The 15,518-nt window shown below is 36.1% G+C and overlaps 1 protein-coding gene across 1 annotated transcript; it reads left to right on the top strand.

Annotated features, from left to right (window-relative positions):
- Nucleotides 1-12,830: 12,830 nt before the first annotated feature.
- On the top strand, nucleotides 12,831-14,662 carry LOC112003701 (transcription termination factor MTERF4, chloroplastic). Its single transcript, XM_024035905.2, has one exon. It carries the CDS (start codon nucleotides 13,081-13,083, stop codon nucleotides 14,611-14,613), a length of 1,533 nt encoding a protein of 510 aa, XP_023891673.1. The 5' UTR covers nucleotides 12,831-13,080; the 3' UTR covers nucleotides 14,614-14,662.
- The last annotated feature ends 856 nt before the right edge of the window (nucleotides 14,663-15,518 follow it).

Below are 15,518 nucleotides of genomic sequence, written 5' to 3'. Positions count from 1 at the left end.
TAATTAATATTGTCAAACAATGATCTAATAAATATTTATAAGAAATGCTAATGGACACCTAACAATTTATTTTTAAAAAAATTTTATAGAAAAAAGAAAAAAAATAATTAATATTTTGACAACTTTTTTCATTTTTCATAAAAATGATGATAAAACTTTTTCAAAATAGACTATTAACTATTACCATAAGAGCACCAATTAGCATGACCCTAAATATATTATTTGTTTTGGTAATTTTTTATGCCAATTACAGAACTATATATGTTAGGTTGCTAAAGGATGAATATTCCAAACGTTACACTTAATTTGTACCAAATACTGCGTTGCCTTGTTGACCTGTGAAGCCTTTTGTTTGTAGTTGAATCAAAGTCAAACTTCAGCCGGTTAGGTTATAGCCCGCCCCGCGTGATAATATTATTCGTTTGCGTAAGGTGAGACCAATAGTCTAACACTACAGACAGGGAGTAGCACGACAGGTGAAGTCCACTTGTACCTGAAGCCAGCTCACACATATGAAGGTTTTGGAACTAAACCTCATAACTCAAAAGCCCAATCGATCTTGGTTTGGACTTTGGACTTACACTATGGATTCCCTTTTGCCAATATCAATTTTGATTCTGTCTTAAACTCTAAATTCTAGTTGTTCGTTTGGATTGAGAAAGAAGGAGGGAGGGTAGAGTAAAGTAGAGTAAATTTTACCCAAAATTAGTTTATTTTTAACAAATTTTACTCTACTCCATTTCATTCTCTCTCATTTTCCGCTTTATCCAAAGGGGCCCTAAAGAACAACAACTTGTATGTTTCAACAATAATAAGCAGAGACCACAAAACTATAAGGGCCCGTTTGGTCATAAAGTTCAAAAATTGTTATTTAAAAATATGTGAAAATTGTGGTTTAAAAAGTGTTGTTAAAAAACGTGTTTTTAGTGTTTATAAAAAAAAAAAAAAAAAGTGTTTGGTATCATGGTTTAAATAACATGTTTCAGTGTTAAAAATAAATAAATATGTGTGTTTAATTTTGTAAAAAAAACTGAGCAAAGTACGAAATAAACATTTTTTAAATCAGGAGAGAGAATACATCATATTCCCGTTGCTCCTCTCTTTCCTTCTTTATCCCTTCCCTCTTTCCTGAGAGTAGAAAACCAAACCCACGCATAGTCCTCATCTCCATTGACGCCTCAAAAGATCCACGGTTGGGCTTCACGTTCCTCGAATCTCATCTCCACTGTCAGCACTCCAAGACCCAGCAGCTAATCGAGCTTTTGTTGCCGTCGACCCTTCACTCAAAGATCCAGGTTCAAATCTCACTTTCACCTTGCTTGTCAATGGGTTTTTGTCTAAAGACTGAACAGTTCCTTCTTCACTCACAAATTTCTCACTTCTTCTTTTTTCCCCTCACCAATCGAGAAAACCTATTTTTTCTGTTCTTTGTTTGCTATTGAGAAAATATTTGATTTACAATTCAAACATACACGCCCTACATTCTCGAAATCTAGAAGGGTTTTCTTGAAATCTTTTGCTGCTGAAACAATATTTGATTTACAACCCATTTGATTTTTCATTTTTCTTAACACTCTGTTTGGTTGCCGAGAAAGCGTTAGAAGATTAAAATTAATAAAAAAAAAAAAAAAAAAAAAAAGGCTAACAAATCTTCTAAACTCTAAATTAATAATTTCTTGTGGTTTTTCCTAGGGTTTCTCAGCGTCTAAACTCCAATGTTGCTTGCTTGCTGTTTGAAATTTGAGGTTCTTTTGAGTGTGATTTTTAAGCTAATATGAAATTCTCCGTAGCTGATTATTAGTTTCATTAGTGAATTTTTACTACTAGTTTTAGTTGATTGGGTTTAGTTTAATTATTCATGAATTTAAGCTTGGTGAATTTGATGAATTTGTGGTAGGTTTGATTGAATTTTGTTGAATTCAATTTGGATATGATGGATATAATGTGGTGCTGTTGAGGCCAATTCCTCAATTATAGTGATCAAAAGAAAGGTTTTGTGAGATTTAGGAGTACTTTCGGTTTTCTCTGTTCTGGTTCTGTGAATGATGGTTTTCTAATTCAAAATTTTGAAAGTTTGTATTAATCTTGCACCAAAATTTTGAAAACAGTTATAGGAAATTGCATAGCCATAGGGTCTACTTGGATATGTTGCTATAGTTTTTGTTGCACGAATTGATAGCATGTTCAAATGGTTTTTTAATAGTGTTGATTACGTTTTGTAATGTGTAAGTGAGTAGGTTTGTGGCTTCTTCTTGCAGATGTTGGACGCAATGCATGAGGATATTGACAATGGCCTCCGGTTTCGAAATTGCAACTGTTTATGTGGCCTGAGAGCAAGCGTGAGGATTTTGGATAAGCGAAATGAGAACCGGTACAGGCTTTTCCAATGTTGCCCAAAGGATGCATGTCGGTTTTTTAAATGGTGTATTCCCTTGAAGACGCCATTGTCATATGCGAAGGATTTCCAGCAATTACAAGAAGAGTTCTGTGTTTTGCGAGAGGAATTGAGGGTCATGCATGACAAGGTCCACCCCTTAGATCAGACAAAAAAAAAAAAAAGGGTCAAGATTATGTTCAATGGATGGTGCTTGTTATGCACTGCGCTTGCACTATTGCTAACTATGACAATGTTGTAAACCAAACTGTTATGATGATGTGTTCGTTCTTGCTATGTAACCATATTATCTTATTATGTATTGTTGACTCCTCATGAACTTGATGCGCTGTGTACTATTTTTGGATAATCTTGAGTCATCCATTTTGCTAGTGCTAGGTATATGTATGGGGCTGACTCTTGACTCTTACAATAGTATGTTATTGGCTTAATAGTACTTTTACAATAGTGATAATTTATTGGATTAATTGTCAGTTACTCCATGACTGCTCCAATTTTCATTGACCATTTCTTGAAGTTGAAAATGTTTTATATTCCCTTGAAATTGATGTTATCCAAAGTTTGGCTATAGTACATCTTACATTATTTCGCGAGAAAATTATTAACTTTACACAAAATTGGGCAGACCTGTAATATTCGCATACAACATATTAAGTTTGGGCTAATTCAATGGTACATCTGTACTATGCTACCAAATACTTTGGAAATGCCAAGTCAGATGCAACAAATTAATTTACTTTCTATAGAAATGGTTGATCAAAATCATGGGAGTGACATCACGGCTTACCTAAAAAATGTTTATTAAGCTCAAATAAGGGAACCATCTCTGGTAATCCACATTTCAAATCCAACTGAATTACTTGAAATAAGTTCAAATTATAAAAGTGGATGACAAGTGGCTAAAACCCACTTATCTTTTTGACCAGATTGCTTACCATATAAACCCAACAGATCTCAATCCCAAAGAACAAATCCAAAACTAAATGCACCAAAATTTTTTTTTACCTTTAGGTGGCCAAGGGAACTCATACTCGGCATGTCCAAGTGCGTCCTGCATGACTCGTGAGTCATTTGCACTCCCTTCCTATCCAGAATGCACATACGTAAACCGCATGTCAAAGTTGCATGCACACATCACATTTTGGGTAATGTCACTCTATCTATCTCTGAATGCGGTGGTCTTACCGGATGGGGCAGAAGAACTTATGTGCATCCCATCAATGGCCCCCACACATTTCTGTTAAAAAAATAGGTAGTTCTAATTAGGTAAATTAAACTTATGTGCAATCAGATCTCTTTCACACTTCATATTGTTTTCTTTGTATTCTCTATTACAGATCTTTCACAGTTTAATGAATCAAAGTGATAATTTATCTAAGAACTAAAAAAAATAAAAATCAAAGCATACCTCAAACCATGGATAATATTTCTCATTCCCTCGAAGTGAATGAGGAAGCTTAGCTGCATTAGCATCAGGCCGGATGATGAGACATCCCAAAGCATGGATAGCACGCAAGGCACGCCGAAACCGCCTATGAATGGTCTCGAGAGAATGTTGGAAGCGGTTGGCAGTTAGTCGGTAGTCAGCATTGTGTCCGACGATAAATAGCACTGTCCCAACGACTTCCTCAACTGAAACAATACTAGTGTCCTCCTCTAATAGGTGCAGCCGCTTCAACTCATTACACAAGTGCCTAAAAATGGTCTTGTTCATGCGGAATATGTTGTAACACACTTGGGGATTTCCTTCTAGTATTTCAATCACATATGACCTCCCACTCAGGATACTAGTGCACATAGGTCACCTCACTATCGTACTCATCTAAATCAGGATCAGCCACAATTGAATCATGATCTGAATCAGTGCCGGCCATAACTAAATCACACCTATGGGCAACCAATAAGTTCACACCAGCCACTATTAAGAAGTACACACACACACACACACACACACACATATTTTGTTGTATGTATATACATAAGTTAGTATATATATAAATGAACATATATGGTTGTATTTATATATACATGAGTATATATATTTCTGCATAATAGTATTTATAATTCTGCATAAGTGAGTATATATATAAATGAGTATATATAAGTGAGTATATATTGCTGTATGCATATATAAGTCAGTATATATATATTTCTGCATAAGTGAGTATTTATAATTTTGCATAAGTGGGTATATATATATATATATTTCTGCATAAGTGAGAAACTATATATACATGTCACCAAACAAAATGCTACTAATAAAAGAGATGACAACCACAAAACATATTTCTTATATAAGTAGCACAGATGTCCAAAGCATTCAACATAATAAAGGAAGGCAGTATGCAAACATTGTCCAAAATATTAACGTAATACAGACTTTGCCTATTCACATTAAAGCAAAATAAGAGTACTGATTAACTTCCTAGCCGATCTACACAGCGCACTAATCAGCTACTACAGTCCACCCCCAATGAACTCAATCCAAGCCCTTCTTCTATCGACAATCATAGCAAAAAAAGCGGCTTTACTCTTGGAGTTATGAAGCTCCTGCACGACTTTGCAATATGTGACATGATCCACATTAGTGAGCTGGTTGGGCAGTGTTATAGCTTGCGTAATTGACTCACTGTCAACCCTCACACCAGACTCTTCGATGTCGGTGGACCTTTTCCTCCTCCGGTTTCTCATGTCAGTAAACCCCCATATTGCCTCTGTCGTGGATTCAAGGGAGTGCCCTTTCTTCCTTTTTTCGCTTGAATGAGACGGTTCAGCTGGTCGCTTTTAAGCTTGCCTCCAACTTTGGGCTTCACTCGGTGTGGGCAGCTCCTCCACATTATCCACACCATCGGTGTTGACATTGACATGTACCCCCTCAAATATGAAGGCTGCATCGAGCTCTCTCTCTTCATCACTGTTGGGCGCTAGTTAGGTAGATGAAATTTGGAGGAAACCCTTGGCTATGTTTGAATTGAAAAGCCTACCTAACAGGTCGTAGTATTTCAGCCCCTTTTTTTTGAACTCCTTGAATTTATGATTGACCTATTAACAACCATATATATTGCGTTAGATGACTTATTCATTTAAAACCCAATACAAATCAGATGGGTAATTATAATAACCCTATAATAACCATCCACTCTTAGATACCTAAAACAGAAAGAGTAATAGCATTTCATTAAAATTTAACTTTATACCAAAATCACACATATATTCTACAGTAATAAACCCTTTAGATAAGATTTTATTCCATTTCTAAAAGCATCATCATGAGAAAATGCTACAAAAAAACTATTTCAGCACACTATTTATTAATACACTATTTAATAAACCCCATATTCTTGATATGCAGGGAAAGGTAAACAAAGATTTAACAAACTGCTTTTCAGATACGTATACACTTACAACATAGTGCTAGTCCATATAAACATCTTTGTTTTTGAAGTACTTCTCTTTTTTAGTTGTGAATACATTCAATGTTTAAAAGATGGGCCATGCTATAATGAACACAAGGTAGATTTCAGCGTCATTTTATTTACAACCATAAACCATGCATATAGCTAATTGTAATAAATTTTGTTTGGAGTATGTTAAAGGACTTACCGCAAATGCAGCAGCCCATGCTTCCTCACTAGCCGTCACAGTATTTGAAATGGGGTCCCATCCCAATCTTGTATGTTCGATGAGCTGGGAGAATGTGCGGTGTCGACCTTTCATTCGTTGACATTTTTGTGTAAGTTGTGTCTTATTGTAATTTTTATTCGTGCGTTTGTTAAACTCATTCATAACAATTGTCCAAGTTCCAGTCTTGAACTGGCCTTGGGGCATATTCCCTTTAGCGTCCTCTTCTAACAATACTTCAATGAAATGCTTCTCGACTGCAATAAGCCACAACTTCCTATCCTCGGCATTAGCTGTTCTCTCGTCCATCTAAATAAATTTTGGTATACTTACATAGACTCATCATTTGAAATTGTATGATACGAATTAAAAAACATTTACCTACTCACTAAAAGTACCAAGCAGCAGGCATATAAGAGAAACTAAGGTCTAAATCTGGAAATTTGAAGATAGATTTTCTGAATTTCTAAATCTGGAAATTTTAAGATAGATTTTCTGAATTTTAATATATAAAAAAGGCCAAGGATCATAAATGATCATATATGATAGCAAAACCCAATAATTTAAGTAGCTGCAAGGTTGCTAACAAAGTGGATTAACAAGAATTTGCACATTTGAAGAACATATAAAAAGTCTAATAATTATAATAGAGTAGTATAGACATAAATTACATATCAACAACAATAATTTCTCAGTAACTCATATCAACAATAGTCGTTATTATAATTCCTTGGCAAGACTCATGTTATTTAATCTTATAGTAAACAAAAGCTAAGATTATTCACTCCACAGTTTCAACTTACAGATACCTCTTCTGACTACATAAAAGGAAGTCTTTAGTTTTGAAAATAAATGGCCCAATGAAGACAAAATGCATGACCTAGGTACAAAATTATAACAAAACAAGCAAACAAATGATTCACTACCTACAAAATTATAACAATTTACATTTAGGCAAACCTACTAGTAAGGGAACATGGTGAGAGGAGGAACTAGATGCTCTGTATAGCGTAAGAGAGGTGGAGGAGGATGAGGATGAGGCTTCCATCTGAATGAAGATGTGGGACTAAATAAGTCCTAAGCTGGATTAATGTCAACTGATTTGAGTTAGATTGGGATGTGAAAGAAAGCTGCAACAAGTAATTAAGAAAATTACAAATATTTACCTGACCAAGCCCTTCGCACTGTGTGAGTTTGGCTTTTGGTTAGCACCAAAGCTTTGTAGGTGAGGGTGGGATCTCTACGAGGATTAGGGGCAATTGGGCATGGAATTATGATTCTAAGCAAGGGGTTAATGTGATTGACTGAGGTTGGTGATGCGGTGTGAGCTGGAGTGTGTAGAAGACGTATTTATGATGGGTCGATGAGGATTAATAGAGATGGGTTTAATGGTGCTGGGTCAGTGAAGGGAGTTATGGAGGTGGGTGAGAGTAATGCCACTAGGTTGCTCTGACTGTGTGGGTGAGATGGAGATCTTGGTACCAGGTGCGGATTCGGCGTGAAGAGATGAGAGGAAGAGAGGAGACAATACTTGAAAAAAAACTGACCAAGTGGGCCCATAATAGTGTTCAACATAATTACCGAAGTGCCATTGAACACTAGTTCTTGTTGTTTAAAAATAGGCCGGAGTATGTTTCAAAACCATCATTTTAAACATGGGCTTTTGAATAATATTTTCCAAACAACCCTGAACAGGAATGGTCTACCAAATGGGTGACCAAACGCCCTTTAAATCATCCTCGTCATGCTCAAAGAGCTTTGGTTTATTTCAATTTTGTGCAATTCCTTCTTGCCGCTTACACGTTATCCAGCCCATCCAATAAGCTTCTACGTGCATCCTTCATTGGTCAATTAAAGCTTCTATTAAAAAAAAATGTTGTAGCCCACTTGGTACCAATTAAAATGGGCTTTGAGTTACTACTATTCCCATCTCAGCTATTCACAACATGCTACTGGATATTTTTGATGCAGACATAGGTCCCGTTTAGATTTTTGTGCAATAAAACTCTTAAGGATTATGTTAAAAGGATGCTTTAGGGCACCCTTGGTGCAATGGTTGTTTCACAAGTATAAATGCTTGTGGGGTGTGGAAGGCAAATGCCGAGGTTTAAGTCTCCAGAATGGAGCTTTCACACACATATTAGGGCTGTTGTCTCTTTTTCTAGTACTTCTTCACTTATTGTTTTAGTTTTTTTTTTTTTTAATTTAAATATTGGGCTCCAATCTATATATCTATACATATAATAATAGCTAAAACAGATATAATATCCAATTAAATTTCAAATTGAAATTCAATTAGAGTTTAACTTTGCGCCATGTGTCTCATCTAATCTAAATTTTAGAATTTTGTGCCAAGTGAGTTAATTTAGTATAAAAATTGAATTTCAATTAGAATTTAATTTTGCGCCACGTGTCCCGTCTAATCTAAATTTTTGTGCCAAATTAGTTAATTTAGTGTAGAAAACAGGAGTCCAATATAATAAACCATAAAAAACATAATCATATAACTTAAAAAAAATTCAAAATTTATAAGTCATATATATATATATATTTATATATATTAATAGCTAAAGCTTAGATAAAATTGAAATAGAATTTGAAATTATAATCCAATTTTGCGCCATCTGTCTAAATTTATGTGGGAATAATAGGTGAAACTGAGAGAGACTCAAATTAGAATTCTAAATTAGAGTTCCAATTTTGCGTCATGTGTCCTAAATTATTTATTCTTAAAGAGTTTTATATCTTAATTTTAGAATTAAATGTGGAACCACATTATAAATATTCATCCAAGTGAGTTATTAAGTACAAAAACTAAAGAGTCTATAATAAATAAATCGTAAAAAAAAGTGCTTCATAATAATTAAAAAAAAATGGACAATTTATATTTTATACCTAATAATATCTTTTCAAATTTTTTTAAAGAGTCAACAAAATATAAAAATGACTATCAATAGTATTTAAATTATATGTATAGGAATTATATTATGCACCTTATTGTATATTTTTAGGTGTATCCATGCATATACATGGGATTGTAGTGGGCCTTTTTGTTATATTGGATTGGGTTGCCTCCTGCGGTACTAGGTCCAAGTATTCTAAGTAAGGGAGTTGAGACCGGTCCAACTGCAACTCAATTTGGTCTGGCTTGTGTGCAAACTATGCCTCGTTTGCCAAGAGCATGCTTACGGTAGGTAGGGCTATTTTAGATGAGTGGTGGCAGATAGACATGATAATAATAAAACAAAAAGAAAAGGAGTATTTCGGCTTCTTAATTAAAGTGAGTAAATAACCCCTAATTAAGAAGGATAATCATAATAACAACAATAACTTTTATAAAGAGAGCAAGAGAATAAGTGGAGTGAATATGGGTTAATCAAAAAGAAAGAAATCAGGTCAAGTCTGATTCGCAAGACCGAAACCAGAGAGAAAAGAACGTTTCTTCTCAACGTGAATAATCTCCCGGGAAAATCCTTCTATGGAGATTAATCACTTTGAGGGAAACGGACCTGAATGGTTGGTGCCCAAGTGAACTCCTTACTTCTAGCAAAGGGCAGAACTTTGAGAGGGAGAGAGGGAATCAACCTATTGGTGCATGCCTGCCAATCTAACTCTTTGTTTTATTTCTTTCTTCCTTTTTTAATTTTCCTCTTATCTTTCTTTTCTTTCCTCCACCCTTGTTTTCTATTTTGTAGTTTTCCTTAGAGGTTCTTATTACCATGATTGTGTGTCGTTGTTCCGTGTGCATGGCAAGGACCTCCCTTTATAATGCCTACCGCGATCGAATTTTACTATTTTAGCCCTTAACTACCTTTGTCTGGTCTGGGTGTACTTGCCAACCACCACTAGTCCGTCTGTGTGCCACTCCCTATCACCAAACAAGGAAAACTATTTTGTTTGTTAGTCTGCCATGGTGCCCTTTCCTGCCACAATGTGGGTGCTCTCTCTCCCTATCCCTCATGGCATGCACCTAGTAGTTCCAACTCAGCCTTACTTTTTTTGGGTGGTATATCATCTCAGCAAGACGTATCCCCCAAAAGAGCTTGAGCAAGAACCTCAAAATAGGTTTTCCCCTCTCCTCACCACCAAACCATACCCTCTTACCTCTGACCCATGACCCCACCATGTAGGGACGAACGCAGAATTTCAAGCTAGGGGGGGTCGGAGATAAGCGAAAAAAAAAATTCAAACACACATCCATATAGTCACTGGTGGAGCTATAAAATTTTCTTAGGAGGAGCAAGTTAGTTATGCCTACATTGTGTTAATAGGTTAAGCCTATGTAGGCTCAAAATGCAAAAAACTCAAGTTAATTTGGCCCAAATTGTGGCCAAAATTAAATTACTTTATTTCACAAACTAACTTTAAGTAAACTTGTGTCTACATTTTTTTCACTGTACTAAATTATTTGTACTTAGGTTAATATGTTTGAACTTACCTTTTTACATTTTAGAGCTTTTCTAAGGAGTTACATCTAATGTTTCAGCATTTAGGATAAAAAAATTGATTAATAGGTATGAAATTTTGAAGATTTATACAATAGTTTTTGTTAAAAAAAAAGTGTGAACAATGAAGTGCAAATTACTATTTAAGTGCAATTAGATCAAATCAAACAATTAAACAATTATTTGTCCTCCTACTATTATCAGATATAAATAGATAATCTAATATTCTAATATAAACCACATTATTATATGTTATATTATTATTATTATTATAAATAGATTTATACAATTTTTTTTTTAAGGTTTTCATGGGCTTTTGAAAACTCCTGGACTAGCTGGCTGGGCGGCCTGAGCTAAAAACCAAGGGGGACCCAAGCTAAAAACCAAAGGGCCCGAGCCTTTTTTTTGAAAATTTTACATACTAACAAATTTTGTTTTTTGGACCCAGTGGGGCTCGAGCCCCCTTTGCCCCCCACCTGGGTCCGTCCCTGCCACCATGTCCTATATTGGCTGGGTACAGGTTGGTGATGTCTGGCCTTGCGCGTGCCTCCCTTTCCTGTATGTCCAAAATTTGTCTACTGCTCATGTGTTCATCGCGATCTGGAGGCTTGCTTGCACAATCTGCCGTTTGTCCTTAACCTTTTATGTGAGCTGCTTTTTGATTTCCCGCTCCTTTTAGGAGCTGGGCTTTGTTTGATGTTGGGTTTTGCCTTCTTTCAGTCTATTCCTTGATTGTTATCATTTTCTACCATATCACTTTGTCATTCCTGCTGTGATATGTGTTTGACCAAATCCTGCTGGACCTCTTTGGGCCTGCCGTTTATTCTTTCCCCAGTGACTTAGTATGGCCATTGTTTTTTCATCACATTACTTGCAGGCTCTTGTGTCCTATTTGTTTTCTTTGGGACATCTTTGGCCCATTTGCTTTTCTTGGGCTTCCTTAGCCCTTTTTCTAACTTTGTATTCTCATGGGCTTTTACTAACTCCATTGGGCTTCTCCAACCCAATTACCTTGTCCTCATCCTTGGAGTTCATGGGCTTGCCATTAACCCCTTACTTTTTTTACTTGCATTTCTTCGGGTCTGCCGTGGCCCATTCTCACTTTTCTACATTATATATTACCCATGGGTTTGTTATTTCTCTCTTTCCGAGCTCCTTTGGGCCTGTTTGCTTTCTCAAGATCCATTTGTTTATTTCATGAACCTGTGATCCATTATTCTTGCCGCTTGGACTTAATGGTTTTTTTCTATCTATTTACCAACTCCTTTCCGCCCGTGTTGCTGTGCTCCTTCTTTCTTTTTGACTTCCAAAATGACCATCAATAGGGGTTACAAGCTAGTGTTCAATAAATGATAGGCATTAAACTGTAGGGAATTAACACGAAATTCCCAAACCTGTGAGAAACAAAATAGAGAAAAACACACGCCAAAAAAAATAATCACACACACAAAACAGTATTTACGTGGTTCGGCAATTTGCCTACGTCTATAGAATTACAGGGATTTCACTATTATTAGAGAAAAATACAAAGTGCAGTAGTACAATTTTTCTCCCTCTCAAAAAACTACATCAAGAAACCATAATCACCAAAACAATGATCTCTATATCTTGCGTACAGGATTTACAATGGGTTACAAAACGGACCAAAAATTTTTTCCCTCCACTCCATAGAGTAAGCCTCAGAAAATCTCCCATTCAAAATCACACAATATCATTTCAGGTCGAGTTGTCATTCGGATCAAACACAACTAGGTTCCAGAAGCCCAACATAAACTTGGACCGACTTGATTAATTAAATCGATTACTCAATGAATCAATATCTAATCTAGTCCAATTGTTTAATTGGATCGCTTATACGTGTGAATTGGTGAAGTCTAGTAAAAATTGATTTTTTTTTTTTTTTTTGCCACCATATAAAATTTGGACAAGTCATTTTTACCAGATCGATTTCATAATTCTAAACAATATTACCTTTTATAAGTCCATGGTTGTGCCATTTTTTTAAAATGAGGAGCATAATGAAAATAGGGGAATTTTATCATTAGGTTGATGCTGGACCTTTTTAATAAGACAAATCTTCAAGTTTAGCCTAGATCATAATCTATTGATGAGACTAGTCATCAGCTAATAGAATATGCATCATGCAACATGCATAAATACAACTTTCGAGTTTGAGACATGTTGTTGTTCGAAGAATTTGAAGGCAAGTAATAAAATTTTATTTGGCAAAGACTTAATTGCAATTTGATGACATTATGATTCTCAAAAAGAAAAGAAAAGAAAAAGTTTTGTGAAACATGACAAATATTTTAGAAAGAATTAATTTTAATTAGTAGAGTAAGCTAGTCATGTCTCCATATGTGCGTATGTATATAATCTGATGACCTGGGGTTTAATAACTAGTATATGCTAAAAACCCCCAAATCCTAATCCTAATAAATCTAATGCTGCGGCCTGCATCGGCTGCTTTTCTTGACGAAACAATATAGACTAGTTGCTCAAACCCAGTCGGAATCGGTTGCTGTTGCTGTGAAGTCATTGAAAATTGACTCATTCAGGTAAATCTAATCTTCCCCTTTTTCGATTCCTAGTTCTCTTTTGGTAGTCTGGCAATTGGCAATGACCTATATATCTATACTCCTCCTCAGAAGAACCACTAAACCCATCAAAAAAATCATCTTCCCAATCCCAAACCCAAACCCAACAACACAAATCCCTCATTTCACCCAAAACCACCCATCATGTCCATATCCATGTCCTCCACAACCCTACCAAAATTTTCACTCTTTTTCAACGCAGTCCTCCAAATTCCCCGAATACGAAATGCCTTCTGTCACCTGGGGTGTCATACAGGGCCGCAAAGAAAGGCTCGTTTCTCGTGTCATCATTTGTGATTACCTCAAAACTTTAGGCATAATTTCCGATGAGCTCGAACAACTCGAGCTCCCCTCCACCGTCGACGTCATGAGGGAGCGTGTCGAGTTCTTACAAAAGCTAGGATTGACCATTGATGATATTAACCAATACCCATTAATGCTAGCCTGTAGCGTGCGCAAGAACATCATTCCTGTCTTGGGTTACTTGGAGAAAATTGGGATTCCCAGGTCTAAACTAGGAGAGTTTGTTAACAACTACCCTCAAGTATTGCACGCTAGCGTTGTCGTTGAGCTTGCCCCCGTTGTTAAGTTCCTTCGTGGCCTAGATGTTGAGAAGCAGGATATAGGCTATGTTTTGGGCAAGTATCCTGAGCTTCTTGGGTTTAAGCTTGAAGGGACAATGAGTACTTCTGTTGCCTACCTTGTTAGTATTGGCGTGCGTCCTAGAGATATTGGTCCCATGGTTACACAGTATCCTTATTTGTTGGGGATGAGAGTTGGGACTATGATTAAACCGCTCGTGGATTATTTGGTTTCTTTGGGTTTGCCCAAGACAATTCTAGCTAGGATGTTGGAGAAGCGCGCGTACATACTTGGTTATGATCTTGAAGAGACTGTTAAACCCAATGTGGAATGTTTGCTAAGTTTCGGGATTAGGAGGGAAGCACTTGCTTCTGTTATTGCTCAGTACCCGCAAATCCTTGGCCTGCCTTTGAAAGCTAAGTTGTCTTCGCAGCAATACTTTTTCAATTTGAAGCTCAAGATCGATCCCCAAGGGTTTGCACAAGTGATAGAGAAGATGCCGCAAATAGTTAGCCTTCACCAACACGTGATTATGAAACCTGTTGAGTTCCTCTTGGCGCGGGCATTGCCCTCTGAGGATGTGGCCAAGATGGTTGTGAAATGTCCTCAATTAGTTGCATCGCGAGTTGAGCTCATGAAGAACAGTTATTACTTTTTCAAGAGTGAGATGGGGAGACCTCTGAAAGAACTCGTGGAATTTCCAGAATATTTTACATATAGCTTGGAGTCCAGGATTAAACCCAGGTACCAGAGGTTAAAGAGCAAGGGAATCCGGTGTTCCTTGAATTGGCTCCTCAACTGCAGTGATCAGAGATTTGAAGAAAGATTGCAGGGTGATTATATTGAAACAGAGAGTATAGGCCCAACATTTTGTATGGGTGGAAAGTTAGAACTACCAGGGAATGAGATTGTGTCAGATGAGGAAGATGAGAGTGAGGATGAAGTACTTTTCAGACGCACTGTATCTCTCTAGTTAATCAATTACTCAAATTTAAATGAATATGGTATTCATTTAGATTGAATTTTGTTTATGTTTTTTTTTTTTTTAATGAAATATAAGTCTTAGTTTCTGTTGTTTTTGAGTTATATACAGTTTATATTCTTCTCTGAATTCATTGTGTATGATTAATACTGTTAGGGATTTTATTTAGTTTTAAAGATTTCTCTACATGGTTACATACAAATCCTGTTAGGGTTGATTTAGTTTTAAAGATTGCTCTACATGGCGACATACAAATCCTGATAGCTATTTCACGATTAACTAATATATTAACAATTATCCATTTATAGTCAGCATTTTAAACCAAAGTAGTAGCATTAGGGGTCCATATCTCATAGATTTTGTTATCCATGGAAGATGGCTGCGACTGACAAAGGTGCAGGCAATACCAGATGATTTTAGGGCTCTGCAGTTTTGTACTTATAATAAAAAGCAGCAACCAGAACTTTTGGCAGTTTCTTTTATGTGTTGATGCTATGTCAAATGCAAGACAGTTGGCTTGATCTTTCCTGGGTCATATTTGATATGAGCAAAACTGCCAAATTTTCAATAATCATCCAAAATACTGAAAAGAGAAGGTAGTACCTAGTGAACAAAGATCCCACTTCTGTGTGGTCTAGAAAAGTATAATTATTGACCAAATGGATTTTTGATGCTTGATACCAGTTGCAAGGCTGTCTCACTTTGTTTTCTTCCTGAAATTGTAATATTCTTGAAGTTTGTTTGAATTGCATTTTTGGACACGGTAAGAGTTAGAATTGCATTTCTCTCATTAATTGGATGACAGCCTGTATATCCCAGCAATGGAAAGCAAACTTGAGAGAAAGCTGAAGTTTTGGGGCTTCATCTGTTCTTTTGCATGGTGATCATTTATTTTA

The sequence above is a fragment of the Quercus suber genome, unplaced genomic scaffold, assembly GCF_002906115.3.
Source record: "Quercus suber isolate HL8 unplaced genomic scaffold, Cork oak 2.0 scaffold_165, whole genome shotgun sequence".
Lineage (NCBI taxonomy): Eukaryota > Viridiplantae > Streptophyta > Magnoliopsida > Fagales > Fagaceae > Quercus > Quercus suber.
This window is presented reverse-complemented; position numbering and strand designations above follow the sequence as displayed.